The sequence below is a fragment of the Brienomyrus brachyistius genome, chromosome 2 (assembly GCF_023856365.1).
Source record: "Brienomyrus brachyistius isolate T26 chromosome 2, BBRACH_0.4, whole genome shotgun sequence".
Taxonomy (NCBI): domain Eukaryota; kingdom Metazoa; phylum Chordata; class Actinopteri; order Osteoglossiformes; family Mormyridae; genus Brienomyrus; species Brienomyrus brachyistius.
Window position 1 is genome coordinate 47,507,371 of NC_064534.1, and position 26,199 is coordinate 47,533,569.

At 45.7% G+C, this 26,199-nt stretch overlaps 1 protein-coding gene across 2 annotated transcripts in view; it reads right to left on the reverse strand.

Moving 5' to 3' along the window:
* LOC125721463 (tetratricopeptide repeat protein 28-like) overlaps window positions 1–26,199 on the reverse strand; it is a 224,340-nt gene that overhangs the window by 3,785 nt on the left and 194,356 nt on the right. Inside the window, exons 12-22 of one of the 2 annotated variants that reach the window (XM_048997384.1) lie at window positions 24,921–25,074; window positions 17,835–17,975; window positions 14,587–14,731; window positions 12,289–12,468; window positions 11,220–11,734; window positions 10,580–10,827; window positions 9,997–10,121; window positions 4,974–5,205; window positions 2,555–2,631; window positions 2,027–2,050; window positions 746–875 (exon numbers count right to left, since the gene is read on the reverse strand). In XM_048997384.1, the coding sequence (XP_048853341.1) occupies window positions 746–875; window positions 2,027–2,050; window positions 2,555–2,631; window positions 4,974–5,205; window positions 9,997–10,121; window positions 10,580–10,827; window positions 11,220–11,734; window positions 12,289–12,468; window positions 14,587–14,731; window positions 17,835–17,975; window positions 24,921–25,074 (1,971 nt within the window). The remainder of the gene's footprint in view (window positions 1–745; window positions 876–2,026; window positions 2,051–2,554; window positions 2,632–4,973; window positions 5,206–9,996; window positions 10,122–10,579; window positions 10,828–11,219; window positions 11,735–12,288; window positions 12,469–14,586; window positions 14,732–17,834; window positions 17,976–24,920; window positions 25,075–26,199) is intronic. The other variant, XM_048997394.1, reaches the window with a different exon arrangement.

Below are 26,199 nucleotides of genomic sequence, written 5' to 3' on the forward strand. Positions count from 1 at the left end.
TGGGATGGAAAACCACAAATCCACATCCTTTCACAGGGAACCACACATACACATCCCAGGACAAGACACCACACATCCACACCCCAGCACAAGACACTACTCATCCACATCCTGTGACAGGGAACCCCACATCCTGGGATGGGGAATCACATCCCAGCACAAGACACCATACAGTCTGATACAGGGAACCACACATCCCCATCCTGGGAGGGTGAACCACACATACTCATTCCAGCACTAGACACCACACATCCACTTCCCAGCACAACATATCACACATCCTGACACAGGGAACGACATTATCCACATTCTGGGATGGGGAAATCACATCCTAGCACAAGGCACCACACATCCTGACACAGGGAACTACACATCCTGGGAGGGGGAACCACACAGCCACATCTCAGGAGGGTGAACCACGCGTCCACATCCCAGCACAATACACTAAACATACACAACCTGGGACAGGGAAACAAACATCCACATCCTGGGAGAAGGAACCACACATCATAGTACAAGATACAACACATCCACATCCTAGGAGGAGAAAGAACCACACATCCACATCCTGGGAGGGTGAGCCACAAATCCACATCCTGGGAGGAGGAACCATATATCCTAATCCCCACACAAGACACCTCATATTCAGGTCTTTGGGCAGGGAACCACACATCCACATCCTAGCAGAAGACACTACACATCTACATCCTGGCAGGAGGAACCACACATTCACAGGCTGACTTACCCAGTGCAGCCAGAAATTCGTGGCAGCCAGGCAGTCTCCAGAGCTGGACACTGATGGACACCTGAATGGGTGCCAATGAGAAGTCCTGCTCCTTTTCACCCGTCTGCAGTTGGACCAGAACCTGGTGGAGCTACAGAAGACAGACAGCCAGAGGGGGTGCCTTTAGCATAGCATGTACATACATTCAGTCACTTGTACACGGCAATGGACAACTTCAAGAGTACACAGAGCTGAGGCTCAACCCGCATGCCAAATGTGATGGGTCAGTTCTGCAAAATGGACCATGATGCTCAGGAAAGTTAGTGATGGATATGGTGGTGAATTACAAGGAACCTGAAGGTTGTTGGGTCAAGTTCCATGACGGTTACTGCTGTCTTACCACTGATTGTTGTACTTAAATAAATTCTTTCATTGAAAAAGCTATTTGTATAAATAGCTACATTGTGTAATTTTCACTAAGCAACTGACTAAATGTGACCAGTCACCTTAGAAAGCCCCTACATCAAATCTATTTAGGCTGAATTTCTCCATTAAAATCCACAGCAATACAAACAGTAATATTGTATCTTACTGACTATGATATTAATTAGACAATGAGAGCTACAAATATATAAAAAAACATCCTCAAAAAGGCTTTACCCATCAACCTTCTTTCAGAGACTTTCCTTCTCCCAGGTATAAGGGGATGAAATGACTGAGTGGATGTTGATATAATCAAAGCAAAACCAGTGGATGTCCCAGACCAAAACTCTGGTGTTTTTCTCAGTTCCTTTTCTTAGAGGTACGTCTCATTCAGGGGGAGTCTGGTGCTGTCACATTTTACATTCTCTCCGGTAAAAGCACTTGGCCATAAGCCGTGAATAAAAGGTTCAAGTTGAGGTTAATCCTTATTTTCTCAGGATTGCGTTTTTTCAGCTGCTCATTACCAGGGTCTTACCACGGGACACCGCACCGGGCTGAGGATCGGTGGGAGAAATTTCTCTGATGGATGGACCCCAACCCGGCACTAGGCCCATCCCAAATTTCTCTGTGTGTGGGGGGGGGCTATCTATTAGTTCTGGGCTTTGTTGAAGGAACATTTCATCAGAAGGTAATCTCTTCCATCTGCTAAGAGGCTGCCGGTGTTTCAGCATGTGATGGAAGAATTCAGTCAGCAGACTCTTGTCTGCATAGAACAAGACAGCCCACAAGCACCCGAGGGCCCGCCCTGGGGGAACATGGGACTGCACCGGTAAGCAACGATGGCCAGGAGTGAGATGTTAGTTTGGGTGGAAGACTTACCATTCCCACCATGTTTTTAACAGCCTTCAGCCAGCAGGTTAAAATGAAGAGAAAGAGAGAAGGTCTTAGTATCGTGCCGGGGGGAGGGGGGGTATTGGTGTCTAACGAAAACGTGCATTTAAAACCAGCCAGGAGCCAAAGCACTGATGCTGGGCACCACAGAAACAATCCCAGCAAACAATCAAGCATTACGACATAACACGGTACAAGCCATATAAAGCGTACAACAGAGTGTGTGTGCTCACAATACAAAATGAAACAATATACTGCACATTTACACTAGAACTTAAGTGTAACTTAAATGTTACACTTAGATCAGTAATATGCGCTGGTACAACTGCAATAAACTCAATAAACTCTTAAATCCACAGAAACTCCTAAAAATTCTCTGGATTCACTGCGCTGCGCATAAATAGCTGGGCAGTCAGTGCTCCCAATGAAGCATCAAAAGACCATCAGTCATTTCTTGTGAACGGTGCCCTGTCTATACCACACAGTTGCGGAGACGACGCAGCATTGCATGCCTACCCTGTTGATGAGCTGCTCTCCCGTCTCGGAAGCCGTGACAAGCTTGCAGAGGGCCATGAGGGCAGGGGGTGGCAGCCCTATGAGGAAGAGCAGCGGTACACCCCATCACAAACCACAACCCCCCAGTTTATTATTGTAATGCCATTTACACCGGTATGACAAGAAATTATTGTGCATTTTAACCTTTATATGCTAATTCCTACTTCATTTGCAATATAAAGGTTAAAATGCACAGTAATTTCTTGTCATATCGGCGCAAATGCAAATAAAATACATACGTATTTGCGCTGTTACATGAATCAATGATGCACATATCGCTGTTAAAGGTGAATGCGTACTTGCATACCAGTTATGCCAATCCATCCATTTTCCAAACCGCTTATGCTACTGGGTTGTAGGGGGTTCAGAGCTTATCCCGGAAGCAATGGGCATGAGGCAAGGAACAACCCAGGATGGGGGGCCAGCCCATCGCAGGGCACACTCACACACCATCCACTCACACATGCACACCTATGGGCAATTTGGTAACTCCAATTAGCCTCAACATGTTTTTGGACTATGGGGGGAAACCGGAGTACCCGGAGGAAACCCCACGAAGACATGGGCAGAACACGCAAACTCCACACACATGACCCAGGCGGAGACTCGAACCCGGGTCCCAGAGGTGTGAGGCAACAGTGCTAACCTCTACACCACCATGCCGCCCGTTATGCCAATCCCTGCTTATAAATAATAACAATAATAAAATCCTATGACAATCACAATTGCCAAACTGACAGCTATCAATCTTTATCATCATATCTCCTTGAGTACAATTCTTTGATTTGTTCCAGCTAGTGAAACAACATGAAAAAACCCCCTGAAAGTCTGTTACAGGAATTAGCTCCACGAGGCAGGATTTGAATTTGTGATTGAGAAATGTTACCGGTTATTTACTTCTCTTTACCTTACTGTTTTGTTGATCTATCCATATTATACAGGATCATTTGGCGTAAAATAAAACATCCTGTTTTATTTTATTATTATTGTACTCCATTTAATTTCTTTATTTTGCTTATTTCTTGACATTTTACTAAATATATTTGCTTATTTCTTTCATTTTTAGATTGTCATTACTTCTTTGGTTAAGGTCATGTCTCACAAATATTCAATAGTTTGTCAGTCTAGGCGAATGCAAGTCCTCCACCCCTCTTGTTAATAGTGGTGTCCCTCATGGGTCAGTTCTTAGCCGCTTTCGCTTTTTAATTTACACCTTGCCCCTTGGTGAGATCTTTCATAGTCATGGCTTTCACTTTCTCTGCTACCCAGATAATATTCAACTTATGTGTTAGTTTGCAATCCCCCATAGAATCCCCTCTCAAAACACCAATGGCATGCACCTCTGACTTGATGATAACTTTCTCAAGTTGAACACTAACAGAATTGAAGTTTTAGTGGTAGGCCTCATATTTTTATTATCCAAAACAGCTGATTTCTCTGTGAGTATTGAGGGTGTCCGTTAAACACACCCCATTTAATCTGGGAGTATAACTCAACCCATCGATGACCTTCAATCGGCATATCAAGTCCCTAAACCAAAATAACATTTTAAAACCTCCATACCAATGCTCACCACTGGCCATTGCTGACTAGTAATGATGCATAGACTCTGGTTAATGCATTCATCGTGTCCCATATTGACGATTGTAATTCCCTTCTCACTGGCCTTCCTGATTAATCCTTGCTAAAGCTTCAGTTTATTCAGAATTCTGCTGCAGGAGTCTTCACCCATAACAATCATTCTCCTCTCCTCACCCTCATTCCCTCACAGCTACACTGGATACCAGTTCTGTCCCATATCAAATTCAAAATCCTGTTACTCACCTTCAAAGTACTGCACGGTCTCCTGACCCCTTACTGTCGCTCCCCTTCTCTCTGGTTATCTAGCTGTAATCTACTCCTTGTCCCTTGCACCAATGGGTGGCAGGTCATTCAGTGCCATTGTCCCCCAGATTCTGAAAATCTCTTCCCCAGTCTCTTTTAAATTTGACTTAAAGATCTTCCTGTTGATTGAAAATTTCTCTTCAAAATCTGCTTAGATGTTTTTTTTCTCCATTCTCCTTTTTCTAAAGTGACCTTGGGTTTGTAAAAGGCACCATATAACAATAATCTCTTATTATTATTATTATTATTATTTCTTTTTTTACAATATCTTTGATTTGTACATTGGTTGCGTATTTTATTCAGCTTCCAAAAGTGAAGTACATTAAGCTGCATTTCATGTATTAAAAGTGCTATATAAAGAAAAAATGCTATTATTGTAATGTCAAGCTCCAAGGGGATCATGCTGATGTCCAGCTGCATTAACTCATTAAACAAGAGCAACAATAAGGACTGGCCAGGCCTGGCCGTGCCACAGGCTCCCCTGCCCACTCCTTACCCAGCAGGGACTGCAGCGTGGTGCTGCAATGCTGCAGCCGGTCCCCGGGGTCAGCGGTGGGAAAGAAGACGGCGGCAGGGAGCCCGGTGCCAGCTGAGTCAAGCCGGAAGCCCACGGCGGTGAGCAGCGCCTGCCAGCCGGGCACGCCGCCCACCTTGTTTTCCACGCTCTGCTGCGATGTGTACATGGAGTTGCGCTGGCCGTTCTGGATGCGTTGCAGGGACTTCTCCACCTACCAGGGACGGGGGGACAGGGCAGCGACAAAGGACCGTTACCAAAAGAGAGAGAATCCATCTGTCGGTCTGGCCATGCGCATTGTCCAAAATATCCCTCCATCTTCCCATCCAGTACGGAGTTGTGGAGAGTAATTTAGGGCGCTTTCCCACTGCACTGAGTACGGTACTTTTCGTACAGTACTTTTGGTATGGTACTTTCTGTACTCTTGCTTTTCCATTGGCCGAGTACCAGTACCAAAAGTTCCAATGCCAAAAATGCCAAACCAGCTGCGGTACTTTTGGGTGGGACTTGAAACGTTCTCTTTGTCGATTGGTTATGCAAATAGCCTGCCTCTGAAACACAATACAAACACCACCTTGAAAACAGATTTTAAATCAGAAAAAAATTATAAAGTAAAAAAAAAATTATAATAATTTGGTCATAAGAATATATGCAACAAAAGATCTGGATGGCATGACAAGAAAAAAAGGATGAGAAAAAGTATTTTGTTGAATATACAAGGTACTGGGACACCTGCCTTTACACACACATGAACTTTAATGACATTATTAATACATAGGCTTTAATATGGAGTTGGCCCACCCTTTGCAGTTATAACAGTTTCAACTCTTCTGGGAAGTCTGTCCACGAGGTTTAGGATTGTGTTTATGGGAATTTTTAACCATTCTTCCAGGAGAGCATTTATGAGGTCAGGCAATGATGATGGATGAGAAAGCCTGGCTCTGCTCTAATTCATCCCAAAAGTGTTCTATTGAGTTGAGCTCAGGGCTCTGTACAGGCCAGTCAAGTTACTCCACACCAGACTCACTCATCCATGTCCTTATGGACCTTGCTTTGTGCACTGGTGCGCAGTCATGTTGGAACAGGAAGGGGCCATCCCCTAACTGTTCCCACAAAGTTGGGAGCATGAAATTGTCCAAAATGGCTTCAAATGTGGCTGCCTTAAGAGTTCCTTTCACTGGAACTAAGGGGTCAAGCCCAACCCCTGAAAAACAACCCCACACCATAATCCCCCCTCCACCAAACTTTACACTAGGGACAATGCAGTCAGGCAAGTACCGTTCTCCTGGGAACCGCCAAACCCAGACTTGTTCATCAGATTGGCAGACAGAGAAGCGTGATTCATCACTCCAGAGAACACGTCTCCACTGCTCTAGAGTCCAGTGGTGGTGTGCTTTACACCACTGCATCCAACGCGTTGTATTGCACTTGGCGATGGAAGGCTTGAACGTAGTTGCTTAGCCATGGAAACCCATTCTCTACACACTGTTCTTGAGCTAATCTGAAGGCCACACGACATTTGCAGGTCTGTAGCTATTGACTCTGTAGACAATTGGTGACTTCTGTACAGTGTGCGCCACAGTGTTGTCCCCACTCTGTGATTTTACGTGGAAGTTTCACAAATGTAGGAAATTTCACGAATGGACTTATTCCAGAGGTGGCATGGTGGTGCAGTGGTTAGCACTGTTGCCTCACACCTCTGGGACCCGGTTTCGAGTCTCCGCCTGGGTCACATGTGTGTGGAGTTTGCATGTTCTCCCCATGTTGTCATGGGGTTTCCTCCAGTTTCCCCCCACAGTCCAAAAACATGCTGAGGCTAATTGGAGTTGCTAAAATTGCCGTAAGTGTGCATGTGTGTGTGAATGGTGTGTGAATGTGCCCTGCGATGGGCTGGCCCCCCATCCTGGGTTGTTCCCTGCCTCGTGCCCGGACCCCCCGCGACCCAGTAGGATAAGCGGTTTGGAAAATGGATGGATGGATGGACTTATTCCACAGGTGGCATCCTATCATGGTACCACGCTTGAATTCACTGAGCTCCTGAGAGTGACCCATTCTTTCGTAAATGTTTGTGGAAGCAGTCTGCATGCCTATGTGCTTGATTTTATATACATGGAAGTCACTGGAACACCTGAATTCAATGATTTGGCGGGGTCTCCCAATACTTTTGGCAATATAGTGTATTGATACAGCACGTATATAGCATGCTGTCCTAGTGATGTGATTTTGTTATAAATATAGGGATGTGATATTGTTGTAATAAATATTGGGGTATTGGGGGAGTTCATAAATTCCTCTCAAACCCGCCTTTGAGTGATATAAATGGCAAGGATGAAAACGATTTCGATTGTCTCTGAGAACGCGTGCAGCGTTCATAGAAAAGTAACGGAGGCAAACTTTAAACTGATTTTTAAACATTTAAGAATCTATAAAAGGAATAATAATTAAAACTGCAAAGCTGAAAAGTTTTTTTCCTAGGACAGAGTAACAGAATAAAAATATTTCAGCGAAACTTAGCGTGTCCCCCTCACTATAATGTCTGTACAGAACTGAAAGGAAGAAAAAGCCTGATCTTAATTATATAACTTGCGATGTAAGAATTGTATGTGCATAACATGCAATGTTGGTATTTATATCACACTTTGTCCAGTCCTACTACAGCCATTTTTTGAATTCAGCCCAAAATATTGCGCCTCGCGTTATGCTCTCATTCAGCGCTGTTACCAGTTTTTATGCCAGTGGAAAACCAACACCTTGAAGTACCGTACTTCTAGTACTTTCTCAACGTAACAAAAGTATGGTACCTGGTGCGGTGGAAAAACGCCCTTAGAAACAGAAATTTGCTTAACTTTGCGTGTATCTGGACCACAGCAGGAAACCTGCATAACACATAAAACATGCAGGTTCTAGACACACACACAGCAGGCGCAGGATTCAAAAAGCATGAAGCAGCAATGCTACCCACTTAGAAGTCACACACTGGACTGTCAGCATAGGGCAGTGAGAATAGCTAATAACTGTTAGCAGGCAAGAGTCAGTGTTAATCTCGTTGTTGAAATATTTTCGTCATAGTTACCTTTATTTTCAGACTCAAACCAGACTATAAATAAATAAAAATGATTTTGTGAGGCCTAAGACTATGACGAAGTGTATTGACAATTTCGTCAACTAATAAAAACGAGACGAAAATGTTTGCCAGCGACGAGATACAATCAGACCTAATGTAGTTCACATACAGGGGTATTCAACTAAAATTTAGAGAGCTCCAGTTAGAGAATATTTCTTGAAGCAAAGGTCCAGAAGATCGTAATGTCTAATTTAGTGTGATATATATTTAAGTAGTGTAATCAATACCTGACTGTCAAATCAAATTACTTAAGTACAATTCAAAATAATTGACAATATTTATTGTTACGTGACATAGACCTGAACATATAGGAATGACTGCTGATATGTATAATGTTTTCTCATTCGCTAAATAAAAGTTGGGCTTTTCAAAATAAGAGAAAATGAATAAAATGTGAAAATTGTGTAAGTTTAAATAACGTGCTTAAATTAAGCCGTAAAACCCCAATACAGTGGTGTTTATGTCATATATATTAGTGTTCATGGATTTAAGTATTGGTTTTTATAATCCCATGCCGGTAATAAAATTAAAGTGTCGTTATAATATACAGTCAGGTCCATAAATATTGGGACATCGACACAATTCTCATCTTTTTGGCTCTATACACCACCACAATAGATTTGAAATTAAATGAACAAGATGTGCTTTAACTGCAGACTTTCAGCTTTAATTTGAGGGTATTTACATACAAATCAGGTGAACGGTGTAGGAATTACAGCAGTTTGTATATCTGCCACCCACTTTTTAAGGGACCAAAAGTAATGGGACAAATTAACAATAATAAATCAAACTTTCACTTTTTAATACTTGGTTGCAAATCCTTTGCAGTCAATTACAGCCTGAAGTCTGGAATGCACAAACATCACCAAACGCTGGATTTCATCCCTAGTGATGCTCTGCCAGGCCTCTACTGCAACTGTCTTCAGTTCCTGCTTGTTCTTGGGGCATTTTCCCTTCAGTTTTGTCTACAGCAAGCGAAATGCATGCTCAATCGGATTCAGGTCAGGTGATTGACTTGGCCATTGCATAACATTCCACTTCTTTGCCAGCTGGCTGGAGTGAGATTTTCAATTCGAGTTGTTTGCACACAAATGTAGCAGTTCTTACCTTGTAAATAGTCTACTTTTGTATTTAACTGTGTAAATACACTTTTGATGTAATCTAATTTTAGGTTTATAATGGTATACTATAGAGTTACCGTAAGATTTCCTGTGTGAATCTGAGAGCATGAGATTCATACCAGATGCTTGAGATTTGGCGACCCTGAAATTTTTTTTGTTTCACCTGAGTTGATTTATATAACAAATAACATCACTTTATACAGTTGTTAAAAGTGAAACTTCAAGGAACATGAAATCACCAATAAACTACATCTACAAATATTTATTGTAATATTTTTATTTTAATATTCAGAGAGAGCAGGCCTGGTGGCATTATAGCCTATGCAAGGGATTTTATTTTTGCATTAATAGCACTAACTGATACTATAGTACTCTGTTTCCGGGTAAATAAACATATGTTTGTGTTTCAAATAAGAGTGAAATCTTATATATATATAATATTATTATTATAATATTTGTGTACCGCACAGTCAGACATTAACACAAAAAAAAAATAAAATGAAAATTTGCAGCCAAAATTAACACTGGTAAGAACCATGTCTAACTAAAAACAAGAAGAGATATGGTGACTGTAATGTCTATTACTGGATGCTTAAAGGTCACCCATGAGCTATCCTGCATTGGAAACAGAATGTCCAATTAGCTCTCAGCTAACATTTAAACTCCTATTCTGGAGTTGAACCTTGAAAGCACACATTGAAAGCAGATTTGCCAGGAAAGCTGTAACAAAAGGGGTCCAGGGAAGGTGTCCATCACTCACCAGGTGCAGAAGGACCCGCAGAGCATCTCGGGCCCGCTCAGGGTGCTGCAGGATCTCTGCCAAGGCCTGACCAATCAGAGATGAGGGGCTGTTCAGCTTGACGTCGCTGCCAATCAGCATGAAACCTAACCGGAAATGAAAGGCGGACAGGTGAGCTATTCTAAATTGAACATCTTAATTAAACAGATGACACTATACCTTTCTCGCAGTACTGAAAACTGTAAACATAATGATAGAATCAACGGCATACAGCAATGTGTAGGAGTACTGTTCAATCAGAAAGTGGAAGTAATTATTCATGGTAAGAGAACTATGTATGTACAGAAGTTTCAGGGACAGGAATGAAGAAATATGACCTGCCCACTTGGAGGGTGGGGTTAGCTGCAGTACTGACCTGCCCAGTTGGAGGGTGGGGTTAGCTGCAGTACTGCCCTGCCCAGTTGGAGGGTGGGGTTAGCTGCAGTACTGACCTCCCATTTGGAGGGTGGGGTTAGTTTGTGTATTGACCTGCCCATTTGAAGGGTGGGGTTAGCTGCAGTACTGACCTGCCCATTTAGCGGATGGAGTTAGCTGGAGTACTGACCTGCCCAGTTTGAGGGGTGGGAGAACTGCTTGCTGCTCTGCACGGCCTTCATGGCCTCGGTCAGGGCAGCACTGGCCTTGGTGCCGTTGAGCAGGGCGGAGTAGAAGGCGTGAACAAACACCTTGGAGGCGGCCACGGGTACGGGCCACAGTGACACCAGCACGCACTGAGCCCCCGCCGCCAGGAAGGCCCGCGTAAGCCCCACCACACCGTCTGCCGTCACCTTGCTGTTGGACTCCTGATACGAGCTGCAGGTGAAGAACAAAGACACAAAATATCAAATAAGAGAAGAGGATCAGCAGTTGGAGCTGAGCTTCTAAATAGCAGCTCATCTGTTCACATCCTGGTAGGGGCACAGCTGTTGAACCTTTGATATTCAACCTTATGTGCTTTGTTGACTTGTTAGCCTGTGGCTACATAAACATGCAATTTATTTTATAATTTCCTCCTACCATCCATCTATCCATCCATCCATCCATCCATCTTCAAAACACTTATCCTCATTGCGGAGAGCCAGTACTCTATCCCAGGCAGCTAAGGAAACTGTTGGATCATAATTCCCCCCAAAATGGTACAGGAACTGCAGCTCTGAAGCAGAATAGGGTCAGCTCTGACATCATCCACCCCACCCGCCACTCACCCCAGCATGACTAGTTTAACGGGCAGCCTGAGGTCCAGGATGTCGGCTGCGGTGAGGAGGAACTCCTGCAGGGGCGGGCTGTCGCAGATGCTCTCCACATCGCTGCTGTCGTCCGGCACACGCAGGCCCTCTGGGATGGTGTAGCTGCTCCCTAAGCTGCTCTTTCCGCCCCCTCCACCCGCGGCCGCTCCCCCGGAGCTGGGCCCACATCCCTGGCCCGCCCCCTCCTGGATGGGAGTGAGCACCAGGGCGGCTAGCTTCCAGGAGATGTGTGTGGCAAAGTGCGCGCACTCGGCCTGACCCAGGGCGGCCATGACACGCTCTTTGGTGGCGGCGGGACCTGCAAGCGGCTGACAGCCCAGCAGCTCTGCTACCATGTTGGCCTCCTCCTCAGCCGAGGGCATAGGCCCCCACAGCCAGCGGTCCATGACGGACGGGGGCAGACGCGGATTGCCCACTACTGCGGCCATGGAGCTACCGCCGCAGTGTGCTGGCGCCGTGCGTCGAGGGTGTGCCTGAGGACACGACACCAGTTTGTGTAATAAGCCACTATATCAACAAACCAGCAATAATAAAGCACAACCCCCTCCACTAATACATATTGCCTAACAGCTAATCCATTACTTCTCCCATTTCCAGCATAAAATACAGTACAATGCTAATAAATGTACAATTAATACATTATATATCCACTTGCACCTTATACATGAGTATTAATCAATCACAGCTCCTTAAGTGTTAATGCACTAGCTAATGCATTAGGCTGTTAATATTTATTAGCGAATCTGAGGCAGAATCTAAGCGGAATACTTCATCAGGCCATTTTCAGCACAGTTTTATGCACAATTAGCCAACTGCATGATCACCAGCAGAAAGACTAGTAATGTTTACCGGCAGAACCTCCAGGAGCCGAGAGCTATTGCTGAGTAACAGAGATGACTCTGCACTAGCTGTACTGCTTTCAGCTGGACTCGCCACTAAACATGTCATTGATCAGAGGTTAAAGACTGGCACAGTAGCCCAAGAGCCTTGAGCTGGACCTGTGCCAGGTGGCAGGGTGGGTACTGACCTTGGCGGCGGCTCCCAGGGCGCGGATGGAGGGCACGGCGATTAGACTAAAGCGCTCGTACAGATACTCGTTGGAAGAGCTGCCCTTGAGTAGGGCAAAGGGGATGAGGTACAATTCGCCCTCCAGAACCAACACCAGCTGCCTGTGGCGACCCACTGGACCACTGGAGTGCATCAGACCCTGGAGTGTGTTTGTGTGTGTGGGGGGGGGGGGGGGGGAGCAAAGGGGGCTAGATCACTACACGGTACAAAAGATTCAGGCCCACACTGAAAACAAACACAGCAAATCATGGACCAAACCTAGCAAAACTATATGCCAAAGATTCACCTCAAAGCCAGTGGGTGGTATAGAGGTTAAGGGAGCAGATTTCACGTTGCATTTCAGTTTGAATGGTGCAAGTGACATTCAGTTTGAATAAGATTATCTAAAAATCAGTGTAATGCATTTCAGCAAAACAAACCATCACGTTAAACCAGTAGTTTTCAATCCTGTTGCCAGCATCCCCCCTCCAGAAGTAATAGTAGTAATAAATTAATGAATTGATTGATTGATATTATTTATATGTCATTCCAACCCTACCTTAATCAGGCTCAGATGATACTTAATAGGCTAATAATCAATGTGGCAGGTTGAAAGCAGTGTGGGTTGAAATGAAAACATTGTGGCGGGGGGGGAGACCAGTGACATGGTTGAGATGCATTCTTGCATCTCGCCTATTTGTGTTCTGTACCCGTTTTATGTCATCCTCCATTGTAGAACAACCAATACTAAGAACAGAAGTAGAGAGGAAGGTAAAAATCCCCAGATGTCGTTCTTGCCCCGTCCCAAATATCAAGGCTACATTAGCTGCATCCTCGCCAAATGACAACAATCCCATAATTCACACCAGTTCGTTCTTGGGAAGCAAGACCGGTCTTGCCAAGACCACAAGTATGATCTCTGCGTTCTTGGTATTGAGAACCACCCTAAGTGCACCACATGCTGCATCTTCAGACCGTGCAATGATTCATCATAAATACAGAGCAACATAAAAGTATGGATGCCGGAAGAGTAATGTAATTTGAAATAATAATGAAATATGAAAATATGACAATAAATGATTCAGGAGATCCGTCGGAAGTCTCATGTCCCCAAGTTTCTTTAGAGATCATAATTAGATATTAGATAGAAATTTCTAACTGGAGCAAATTCTTCAGAGTAGTTCAGACTGTAATTTAATAGTCTGAATAAAATTTTTATGTGTTAAAAGAAAAACAGCAATGATCCATTACATTAATATGGTATAATATTTATACTGTCAGCATTTATAGGCATTTTCTCTGCCTTCTTATTGACATTTTTAAGCATCACATTTAAATGAATGGCTAAATCAGGGAAATGCTGCGGGGGGGCAACACTCAGGGGTGGGGGTTCAGTTCCAGCTCCCAGCTTTGCATCAGTGGAGTTTGTTCCCTGTGTTCATGTAGGATTTCTGCTAAGGGAACTAGAATTTAGCCCATTGAGTGTGTATGCCCTGCATTGAACTGGCGTCCCATACAGTGCATCCCCTGCCCTGCGATGGACGGGCGTCCCATACAGGGTGTCCCCTGCCCTGCGATGGACGGGCGTCCCATACAGGGTGTCCCCTGCCCTGCGATGGACGGGCGTCCCATACAGGGTGTCCCCTGCCCTGCGATGGACGGGCGTCCCATACAGGGTGTCCCCTGCCCTGCGATGGACTTGCGTCCCATACAGTGCATCCCCTGCCCTGCGATGGACGGGCGTCCCATACAGGGTGTCCCCTGCCCTGCGATGGACTTGCGTCCCATACAGTGCATCCCCTGCCCTGCGATGGACGGGCGTCCCATACAGGGTGTCCCCTGCCCTGCGATGGACGGGCGTCCCATACAGGGTGTCCCCTGCCCTGCGATGGACTCGCGTCCCATACAGTGCATCCCCTGCCCTGCGATGGACGGGCGTCCCATACAGGGTGTCCCCTGCCCTGCGATGGACGGGCGTCCCATACAGGGTGTCCCCTGCCCTGCGATGGACGGGCGTCCCATACAGGGTGTCCCCTGCCCTGCGATGGACGCGCGTCCCATACAGGGTGTCCCCTGCCCTGTGATGGACGGGCGTCCCATACAGGGTGTCCCCTGCCCTGCGATGGACTCGCGTCCCATACAGGGCACCCAGGTAACCAGAACGCCGTCAATATCACACAGCAGCCCGACTGGGTGTGACATTCAGAGAATAATGCTAATGGAAGGTGTGGTAGAGCAGCAGCAGGTGGTGCTGGAGGTGACTGGCAGGGAAGCTCACCCCCTCCATAGGCGCGATGAGCAGGTCGTAGAGGGCGCGGAGCGGCGGCCTGCCCAGGGTGCTCGACCGGCGCGGCAGCGAAGATACGGCCTCCTTGGTGGGGGACACAGTGTTGCTGAACAGGCTGGTCATGCTCTGACAGCTCCTGTGACAGAGGGTGACACAGAGACACTGCTGGGACACAAAGTGCTGTCTCAGCATCGGACATCGGTGTGCTGTATTATTTATACATTGACTTCAAGTATATTATATATAGTGTACCTGTTTACACATTTACTTAACATCAGGACTTTCCATGGGCTTGGGATGGACTGGCATCCTCTCCCTCCCCAACCCTGTACCGAATAAGCAACTGCAATATTGCTTATAGCTATGAAGACTTGATTTACACACAATACACCCATATATTTTTTGACTCAACCAGTAGCATACTTCATATAGCTAATGAGTATCTCACCGACATTTTTTTACTAATTAAGTAAATTAATTAATTGAGCTGGTGGTGAAATTTAATAAATACATGGAATGGTTGGGGTGCCCCTGAGGAGAGGTTTGGGAACTGAAGCGGTGTTCATCTAGCCATACAGTAAGATATCAGTAACTTTTTGGAGAACAGGAGAAATTCTTACTAGGTTGTGTCACTGTGCATTTCCGTATGTTCTATTGCTAAATTGTACTTTTTGGTCAGAGCAAATGTGCACTTACTACCCAGGTAAATAGCTTCTAAACATTTCTTTAAGCTGCCTAAGACTCGGTATGTGTGTGTGCGTGTGGGTATATATACATATCTGACACCAGCATCCATTCAGCATGGCATAGCAAATATATAAGGAAGGGATTTGCAGAAATTTTCTGGCAGTGATTCCAGGATCGGCCGTCCCACCAGCGCTGCGCAACCCAAAGCATAAATTACAATCAAGTTTCACGCTGGTTATAGATTAATAGGGGTTTAAACTCATCTGGATGCAGTTTGTTTTCCACGGCTAAAGGCGTCACCCTACTGGTCACCACTGAATAGGCTGAATGGCTTCAGAAATGCTGCTGCACATAACTAAGTTACCACGAATGGAAGCAGAAGTGAAAAGCTGGCATGGACTGCACTTCTTAAATTTGTCTGCAGGAAACGAGACAAAATGGTGGCCCAGCGGGAAGCACTGCTGCCTGACGCCTGCAGGGTCGGGGTTCGAGTCCCGCCTCCTGGGTGTGGGCATTTTGCATCAAAAAACCTGCCATAAGGGTCACACTGCCCTCGATGTGTAAAAGGTACATGCTGACATCTCCACAAGATGGCAGCAGAGAGCTCTATACGTACTGCTTAACCTGCTTTGTCAGGGCAGCCTCTGACCTCACAATTTATGCTTCCACTGTGGGGCTGTTTTTTTCCGGAATGGCCTATAATCAAACATTAAGGAACACGGAGGGTTTCCCTCTATCACCTCCCCACATACAAATTAAACCCATGTAAGTAGCTCCTGAAACACATTTCATGTTCACAACAACAAAGGCGCCTTGGAGCTTTTAACCAGCCTAAGAGGATTGAAATTCCACAGAAGCTGAGCTTCCGTAAAATGTGTGTGGAGAGAGAATGTCCCCATTTTAAAGGGAAACCTTCACAGGCGGCTTAAGGACAAGGTTAAGGGAACGTGACATGTCTATCGGCACCCCGCGGCGAATCGTCCCGGGCGCTGAAAATCCACATGCCAGATGACCAGACAATTTCACACCTGGTTTCCTTGTCTGTGGGATGCGGGGGCTGCATGTTGCTACGGCGGCAGCAGAAAGGCCTGAGCTTTGTTTACAGACAGCCTGTATCTCCATGGGCAGTCTCAGTGTCCATCTGCTCAGGCAGCTAGCAACCTCCCTTGCCCCCCTGCCCCGCCTCATCACAGCCCAGAGAGACTGGCTCTTGTCCAGCCGAAACTGCCAATCCGGGCCCTGGCTTTGGAATTGGCCTCCAAGGGACAACAAACTGGGCTCCCTCGGTCAGACGGCAGGAGATTGTGGGCAAGTTACGGTCAGCAAGGGGATTTGGGGATATTTTAATGTTAACGAAAACAGAGTGAAATCATGAGCAGCACAAGTTTGGACAGTCAGCAGCACGAATAGGTTCTCCTTAGCTGACAAACTGGACAGAGAGATTTGCTTTAACAAGACCTAAGTAAGATCTAAACAATGAAAACCAAGAGTTTAAGAGGCGTTTAATGCACTGGGAGGCCAGTTACAGCACCTCTGATGGCCTGAAAGGTGATTACCATCGTAACACCCATCACATAAACACACTACTGTCTCTCTGTAAGATGTGAAGGGGCCAGAGCTCACACAATAGAGAAGATTGGCTCTCCAGCTCAAACGGTCATCCGATATCTGACATGGCCCCAAAAACCAAAGGCGGCACCCCCCCCCCCCAGGGATGTGGCATGCTGTGACCCTGGGGGGGGGGGTCCTGCTGTCATTTGGGGATCCTGTGAGGGCCTTTCTTTGTGTGGCCTTGTTCACAAAATGAAAAAGAAGAATGTGAGAAGACATTCTGAGGTAAAGATAAATCCCTGAAATGGTGATATTACTGTGATGTGAAAATTAAAGGGGTTTTAAATGACAGAGCCTCCCCCCCCCACATCCACCTGTCTCACAAATGGAGGGGGGAATTATTAGCCACAGACCTGAGAGGTATTAAAAGGCTTTACCATGCTCCGGAACTCAATTACGGCTCAGTTATTACATCAAAGCACAGCCTCACTGCAGTGCCGACGCTATGGGGGGGGGGGGGTCCTGTCAAATCAGGCTACTGATGAGCCTTTGCATTGCAGTGGGCGATAATATAGTCTGAGGCTCAGTGCTTTTGGCTTCTGTGCTTCTGATCAGAAGGTCACTGGTTCGAATTCTGTGCTCACATCTTAGTTTGGCCCTTAAGCAAGGCCCTTAATTTAACCCTCAGACATGCTTCAGGGGCACCAGATATATGGCTGAACCTCTGCTAAGACACCAAGCTTCATTCTGACTTCTATATGTGTCAGAAAGGACGCAAAGGAGGGGATATACAAAGACGAAAGGATTCCAGTGTACCTGTGCTCACTGCATTATGAGCCTGCCTACTTTTGTGAAGCTAGCAATCCAAACTGGGACTGAAGGAGCACAACTGGGACTGATCTCAGCTCTCTAGCTGGTGAGATCAGAAAAACTGCAGTAAGGCATCAGAGAGGTAAGTGTTTCCCAGGTCACACAGGAGGCAGCAGGCCAGGGAGGCTCACCTGTTAAAGAGGTTGTTCCTGGACACCATGCGCAGGAAGCCCGTTGGGTCCGTCACCGAGTTTAGCTTGTTGTTGAACTCCTCAAACTGCTGGTCCAGAAGGTCTCCTGCCTCGCTTTCCGTCTCGCTGTTGGAGCAACCCCTGGAGCAATAAAGACCTCACACATCTCAGCATCTGTGCTTGCACCTTGACTCCCTAACTACCAGTATTTTGGTGACAGATCATTTCAGTTTAGTTGAGTTATTAAGGCATCGGTGTATGGGTGAATAAATCAGATACCATGTAATAATGTAGGAGGTGCAGAGAACAACAAAGACCATAAGAACATAATAAATTTACAAACGAGAAGAGACCATTTGGGCCATGAAGCTCGTTTGGGGAGAACTCAATTAATAGCTCAGAGCTGCTAAAATCTTACCTAGCTTTGATTTAAAGGAACCCACTAACAGGCAGCCTGTTCCATACTTTAACTAAATGCTGTGTGCTTTCTCAAATCCAGTTTATAATATTTTCCTGATAATATTAAGTAACTATTTGATTGAACAGCATCTAGACCTGTTAGAATCTTATATTCCTGGATCATGTCCCCCTTTAGTCTCCTTTGCTCGACGCTGGACAGATTCAGCTCAGCTAACCTCTCTTCATAAGACATTCCTCTAAGACTAGGAATCATTCTCGTAGCCCTATGTTGCACCCTTTCCAAGGCAGCAATGTCCTTCTTAAGGTATGGTGACCAAACCTGCACACTATATTCTACGTGGGGTCTTACCAAGGAATTATATAATCGTAGCATCACTTCCCTTGACTTGAACTCCACACACGTAGAGATGTAACCCAACATTCTATTGGCCTTTTCAATTGTTTCCCCACACTGGCGAGAGTGGGACATGGAAGCATCAACATAAACATCGAGGTCTTTCTCCAATCAGCGATATTTATTTCAGTGGAACCCGTAAAATATCTGTGCTTTATATTTCTGCTCCTTGCATCGATTTTTTTTTACATTTGTCTACATTTCATCTGTCAGGTATCAGCCGGATCACTAATTAAATCAAGATCCCGTTGTAGCCTCTGTGCTGCTAGATCACTATCTGCTACACCACCCACCACGGTGTCGTTTGCAAATTTAACCAGTTTACTGTATATATTGCTGTCAATATTGTTAATGTAAATTAGGAATAGTAGTGGTCCTAAAATTGAACCCTGCGGTATCCCACTATGAACGCAGGCCCACTGTAACATCTAATAACCACCTACTGCTTCCTGGTTGTTAACCAGTTTTCAATCCAAGCTGCTATAGTTCCTAAAATCCCTGCTGCTTTGAGCTTAAGCAAGAGCCGTTTGTGGGGGACAACATCAAAGACCTTCTGGAAATATAAGTAGATTATATAGTAGGCCTTTTTGTAATCAATTTCTCTTATAGCTTCCTCAAACAAGATCCACCTCTCCTAAATCCACGTTGGCTATCCTTCAGAATGTGATTTGAATACACGTAATCTACCATTTTTCGCTTGAATTATAGCTTCCCTTACTTTTCCAGTTATGCAAGTTAAACTGATTGGCCTATAGCTTGCTGGATTACATCTATCCCTTTTTTTGAATATGAGCGTTATATTAGCATGCTTCCAATCAGAAGGTACCAGACCACCAGATAAGGATTTCTGAAACAGTAAAGTTAAAGGTTGGCAAATAATATCCCTCATCACTTTTAAAAATATAGATAAGATGCCATCAGGGCCCTGTGATTTAGGCTTTGTAGCACATCAGCTTCAGTTATACATATATTAGTCATAGACAACGCCGGATTAGTAATAAGGGTCGGTTTGTTACTTGTGTCCTCGTGACTTTGTTCTTAATTGCAGTAGTAAACTGCTGGAAACAGGTATGAAGTCCTCTTGCGCTTGTAATACTGTAATGTGCTTTGAAAAAATTCCCATGCCTCTTCAACAGTTTTCTTATTTACCTCCATCCAGTTTACAGTTTCTAGTTTCAGTCTCATACCATTAAAGTTAGCCTTCCTAACATTGTATATTTTTGTTTTGGACTTTGCTCTTCGGACATTAAAATTAAACCTCAAATTTCAGCATGTTATGATCACCAGTGATGTGTTCAAGATCATCTGTTTCGAGATCAAGACAAGATCAAGTCTCATTCAACTCAAGACCAAGTCAAGATCAAGACTTTTAGGGCTATATTTTCATTTATGTAATTCCAAAAGTCCATATTACTGAAAAATGTTAATGTTCACATACTCTAACTAATAATGCAGATAGGGGGGTTAATAGTAGGGAAGTATGTAATTTAAGGATATTTGCAACCATAAATATGTAAAAAAATGAAAGCAAAATACTTGATATTAACATGCCATTACAAGCCAACATCAAATACACGTGTTTTGATACCATGCTGATACTAAATGCTCTAGCTCTCTCTCTCACACTAAGACTTAAGAATCCACTTTGCCCATAGACATTTTCAATTGCTGATTTTTTTCTTCAGGTGAATACTTTAAAAAAATTATTTTTAGCTATTACAAAAATTACTGAGGTCTGGACCTCGGTGACCTCATACCTGACTACGGTTCCCCAAACGTATCCATTCAAGACAATCTCACACAGACAAGGTGGCACAGGGAGGTCAGAGAGTGTGAGACACCTACGAACAAACAGACAGACAATCGCGATCTTCCCAGCGTCTTTCACCTTCATTTTTAAGGTGCCTGCTTGCTCAGTATCTCTTCCTAGCAGCCCCCACACCCTCTGAAGCTGTCCAATAGTGGTGTAGTGCTTGGGCAGCTGGGAGATGTACTACATTTTTAATTAGCGCCGCTACTGGAGGACAGGAGAATTTATTTCTGCTAAGTGTGGGAAAAGAAGTATCATATCGATACAGATAATATGTTTTGTAATATTTCGAGACTTATGGCCAAGAAAAAGGCAAGATCAAGACAAAATGACCTCCAGACCAAGACTGGACCTCAAGAACTACAACTCGTATGATCACTACTTTCAAGTGGTTCTAAAACCTCAAATTTACCAAACTTATCCTGGTTATTAGAGAAAACAAGATTGAAAATGGCTTCTCTTCTGGTAGGAGTTTTAACAACCTGAGTAAAATAGCAATCCTGTACCAATTCCACCATCTCAAGTTCATTTACAGTAGAGCCAGAGACTGTATCCCAGGTCCCACTGTATCCTATGTAAAGTAAAATCATCCATAACTACCACATAATTTTTATTACTCATAATCTTGATATTGATGTACAACATCCTGCTTTCCTCTGCAACTACATTAGATGCTCTATAACAAACAAACAAAGGCATGTATAAGGTAGGTATCAGGGATCGTTAGCATGTCTGTGGTAAAAAAAATGTTTTACTAAACTATGCTAAACTAAGCCTCATCTTTGAACACCATGTATTCAGTAAAAGTTTCATTTTGATCAAAATGTCTGTCAGAAAGTGCCAGGGCACTGACGCCGGTAGGTCATTAGGTCACAAGAAGACCCGTCTCTTGCATCTTCTGCACAATCCCACATTTCCACAAAGATCCTGCCCTCATATCACAGTAAGAGTTACCATTAAATCTCATTTTAGAATAATTAACAATCCCAAAGCAATCACCAAAATTTTAAAGGATGAAAATAAATAACAAACTAAATGTTTTGGCCATTTTACTGTTTTTAAGAGGTGCTTTATGATACACAGGCACTCCACTATATCTGTTTTTCATTTATATAAAAATGTCCCCACAGTAAGTGAAATGTGTTATGTGTCATTACACTTGGGGACTTGTCATCGACACCCATTCTGCTGTAATTAACAGTCCCTAACCTCAAACCATCAAAAACCAGGAATGGTTTGTTCCCCACAGGACATACACACACACACACACATACCAGCTGCAGTTTACTTTTCATACACAAATTTGAGGAGAACTATGGAGAACGAAGAAGTCATTTTACAGCAGGAACGGCTTAGACCACGGGGGGGTTTACATACTGTCCTCCACACTGCCAGCTCCCCTCCCTGGGAGGTCCCACTCCTGCCCAGTGCCTAGTCCACCCCTATTTGCCATGAGTGTCCCCACAAGGCCTCTCGAGCTGTTCCAGATGTTCAGCGAGCCATGAAGGAGGCTCAGTACCAGGGTCAGCGGGACCGGGGCCAGTGGCAGGATGTCACAATCTCCCAGGGTGCCATTCACTGACCTGACGAGTATGCCCCCCCACAAAGCATCAGGTGAAGGAGCTAAGCTTAGCCTGTAATCATTAACCTCCCCTAAAGACCCCTCCCTACTATTAACCCCCCAGAGGACTGGCCTGGTAGCCAGGGAGCAGCATTCCAGCCTCACACTGCTAAGACCGTGGGTTCGAATGCCCTCCCACCACTGTTTGTGGGGTGTGCTGGCTCCCCCTGTGTTTGTACAGGTTTCCTCTGTCTACGTCAGTGTTCTTCTGCTGTCCAAAATCATGCAGTTGGGTAAAACAGCACCTCAGCTGCCCTTGATGTGTATGTGCCCTAGGTCCCGACCGCAGAGGTGATACAGACGCCTAGATCTCACAGCTTCCTGGGAGAGGCCCCTGTACTGAATGAGAATGGACTGCCTGGGGGAAGCCATGGAGACCGAGCCGCTGCCAGAGGGAGTCGGCACGTTGGGGTTCCAGAGGGGATCGGCGTGTTGGGGTTCCAGAGGAGACCGGCGTCTTGAGGTGCCAGAGGGGACCGGTGTGTGAGGGTTCCAGAGGAGACCGGCGTGTTGGGGTTCCAGAGGGGACCGGCATGTTGGGGTGCCAGAGGGGACCGGCATGTTGGGGTTCCAGACGGGACCAGCGTGTTGGGGTTCCAGAGGAGACCGGCGTCTTGAGGTGCCAGAGGGAACCGGCGTGTTGGGGTGCCAGAGGGAGCCGCCGTGTGGGGGTGCCAGAGCGAGTCGGCGTGTTGGGGTTCCAGAGGGAACCGGCGTGTTGGGGTTCCAGAGCGAGTCGGTGTGTTGGGGTGCCAGAGCGAGTCGGCGTGTTGGGGTTCCAGAGGGAACCAGCGTGTTGGGGTGCCAGAGGGAGCCGCCATGTGGGGGTGCCAGAGGGCTGCCTCTCTGCCTTTTCCTCTGTATGACTCTCCCTTGTTCATTCCTTGTATCTTGCTTCCTCCATTGCTCTTAATTTTTTAATAAGAGCTACTCGTACCCAGGCTCACAGATCTCCTCCTCTCTTCACTCCATTCCCTCTTTGCCCGCCCGCCCCCCACATCACCCAGTTGGCGAACTGTTAATATGTTTCTGATACAAGCCAGCGAGCCGAGTCAATCCTCGCTTTGACAGTGACATTAGGAGGAGCCTGTCTGCTAGGCTGGAAACACCCACCTCTTACAGCCGTCATCGTTTGGTGTCGTTTGACTCTCGGAATGCTACGCTGGATACGCACCCCGCCCCCCCTGCCCTCGCAACTCCAGCCATGTGCAGGGGTGCAGCTTGACATCCCATGAGGTGCAGGGTGAGCCATTTAATGAAAATCTCATCACCTGCCCCCCCACTGTGCCCCCTCTTGGTCTCCGTCTCACTCCTGTTTTAGGCCTTGCGGTGCTTTTTAATTAAGGCCTGGCTGATGACAGCCCCAGGTGAGGACGCCTTTGCTTATTATCACTTTGGTGGGGCTAAGCGCTAAGGCGGCGCAGGGACCAGACCATCCTGGGGGTGGTGTGAAGCTGAGCCGCCCCTCCCTGTATGCAGGCTCCACTGCTACCGGCACCTTCTGCTGCATGTCATACACGACACTATGCTGCTTCCTTTAATTACTGTCATCTACATGTGCAGTACTAACACCCATTATCTTTACTCCTGCTTTACTCTCTGTGAAATGCTTTAATACTATTTCTGTGGTAATTCTGGTAGTTCAGTGATATTCTTAGGTGACGTTGCTTCTGTGAATGATACTACTGCTTATGTAGGTTTTTGGTAGTGTTACTGTTTAATGGAAACATTCTACAGTAGTACTTATTGCTTTTTGTGCAGTATTACTACTAATCAGTTTCCTGTTTAATACTCTGTATTACTCACCTTTACTTTACTCAGTCTCTGTAATAATAATTACTGGCGAAATCTCTGCAATATACTACATCCTGTTCTGTATTATACCTTCTACTCTTCTCTCATCATAGTCCTAGTACTCTACTCACATTCTGTGGTAATATTTTGTACTCTCTGAAGTTTTATCATCATTATTCCATTTTTGTTCCGTAACTTTATATTTTTCCTGTTTTCTTTCTATGATCTCCCAATCAACTCTCCTCCCATCTACAGTTATATACTGTGTATCCCATTGAAGTCTCTCTCTCTCTCCCTCTCCTTTTAGCAAACTTCACTATCAGCCCTTCTATTCTCTGTCCTGACCATCACCCTACCTTTCCAGTCTGATTGATCTTTATGGGTTTGATGCTGGCATTTACAGTCGCGTGCTTTACCATGGGGCATTTCTGAATAACAAGCTCCCAGCTCTATCCCCCCTGACACCCCCCTCCCCCCAACTTCCCTTAAACAGACCACCCGTGCCAGCATCAGCATAGAACGCCGTTTGCCAGATGCTGATTGTTTTACAGCCTGGCCTCCTTTATGGACTTTAGTCTACTGTCGCTGGGAAGCAGCTGCCTAGCAGCCGATGGAGACTCAGCATTTCACAGCTAACTTTGTGTCGGGTGAGAGCTGTACTTCGAATCCAGGATTCCAGCCTCTATGGCCTAAAGTGAACGAAACCATGGGGGGAGGTCCATGGAGAGCTTCTCTGTCATGGTTTAGCACATCCACCGACCAAGCTTTCCTGCTGAATTCTGTGTGTATGTTTTGTGTATGGTGTGCTTGCTGGCCCCTATGCAGGATTTAACCAATCACAGCATAGCCAGCATCATGATTCAGGGATAGTGCCCCGCCCATATGGTGTCATAATAATGATGTTTATAAACGGGTACAACTCTAATCTTGACTCTGATCTGGGGACCCTGGAGAACCTGAGGAACGCAACCCAGAAAAGAGGGTTAGGTCCCGACCTGGTGTGATGCTGCTGTGGGCTATGTGGGGGCAGACAGATTGTCTCGCTACCTGCTGTAGTAGGAGTCCACCCCCAGGGCTTCTCGGGTACTGGCAATGTGCTGCTCCAGCGAGGTCACGCCACCGCCTCCCCCTCCGTCCTGGGGGTCTGGGCCGGCCTCGGACACTCCCTCGCCCAAGTAGACCTCGTGGAATTTGAGGATGCCTGGAGCAGGGGATCGGGAGTGGGTTTGCAGATGTAGATCAGAAGGTCATCTCCCAGGAGGGTTTGGCTAGACATCACTTGTGAGTCTGGGCTCTTCAGAACAAGCACACCAAGCTGTGCAATCATGGTGGCTATTATTACCACATTAAACCACCACGGAAAAACCAATTACAGCACCACACCATATCTCATCATGTACCATGTGCACATGGTTAAAAAGGATTATACTCCACAAATATAGATTTGCTTGTATGTTTTATATACACTTAAATTTATAAATCACTGCTTAACTGTACATTTACCCTTTTTAGCAGACATTTTTATCCAAAGCCACACATCCCTGCCAACCCCGGGATTCGAACCCATGACCTTCCGATCACAGACACAGCATCCTTGTTTCATAAGTCACACCCTGCTAGATGGTGCCAGTGTGTGTGAATCCCCTGTGTCCTGTGGTCACATGGCCTTCGGGGGATTTTGCCCCTGGCTTTCGTGTTTTCACAGATGTGGAGCTCTACCTGATGCATATTTCCAATTTTCCTAACAAGCTGTTGCAAGTTCCACCTGAAGCCTGAACCACATTGGAGCAGCACAGTGTGCGCTCCCTCTCCTTTCATATTTAAACCTGCTGCATAATTACTGGGCCAATTGGATGGGCTGGGGGTGCCACCGGTGATTTACTATAATGGACTTTCTACTCTCTGTGCTAGTCTGCTACATGTGGTTATGCATATATTATATTGTGGGGGCCAAATGTTCCCACAATGTGATAAAAACCTTTTATTCTGACATTGTGGGAACCACAATGGGCTGGATAGGGGTTAAGGATGTCACTGTTGGGATTAGAGTTTTCCCCATTGAAAGGAATGGAGAGTCCTCTCAAAGATATAATTACAATCCTCTGTGTGTGTGTGTGTGTGTGTGTGTGTATGTGTGTGGTGACACCAGCCAGCCGCTCACATCCCAAGCGGATGCGAATCCTGCAGTGCTGACGGAAAGCCGTCGCAGACGCTGAGATCCCCAACACCTCTCGACTGTGAAAGAGCAGCTAAGCAGGTGTGAAGAAACAGAGAATGAAGCAGCTGTATTTTCTGGGGATTTAGGACATACAGTAACTGCTAATTA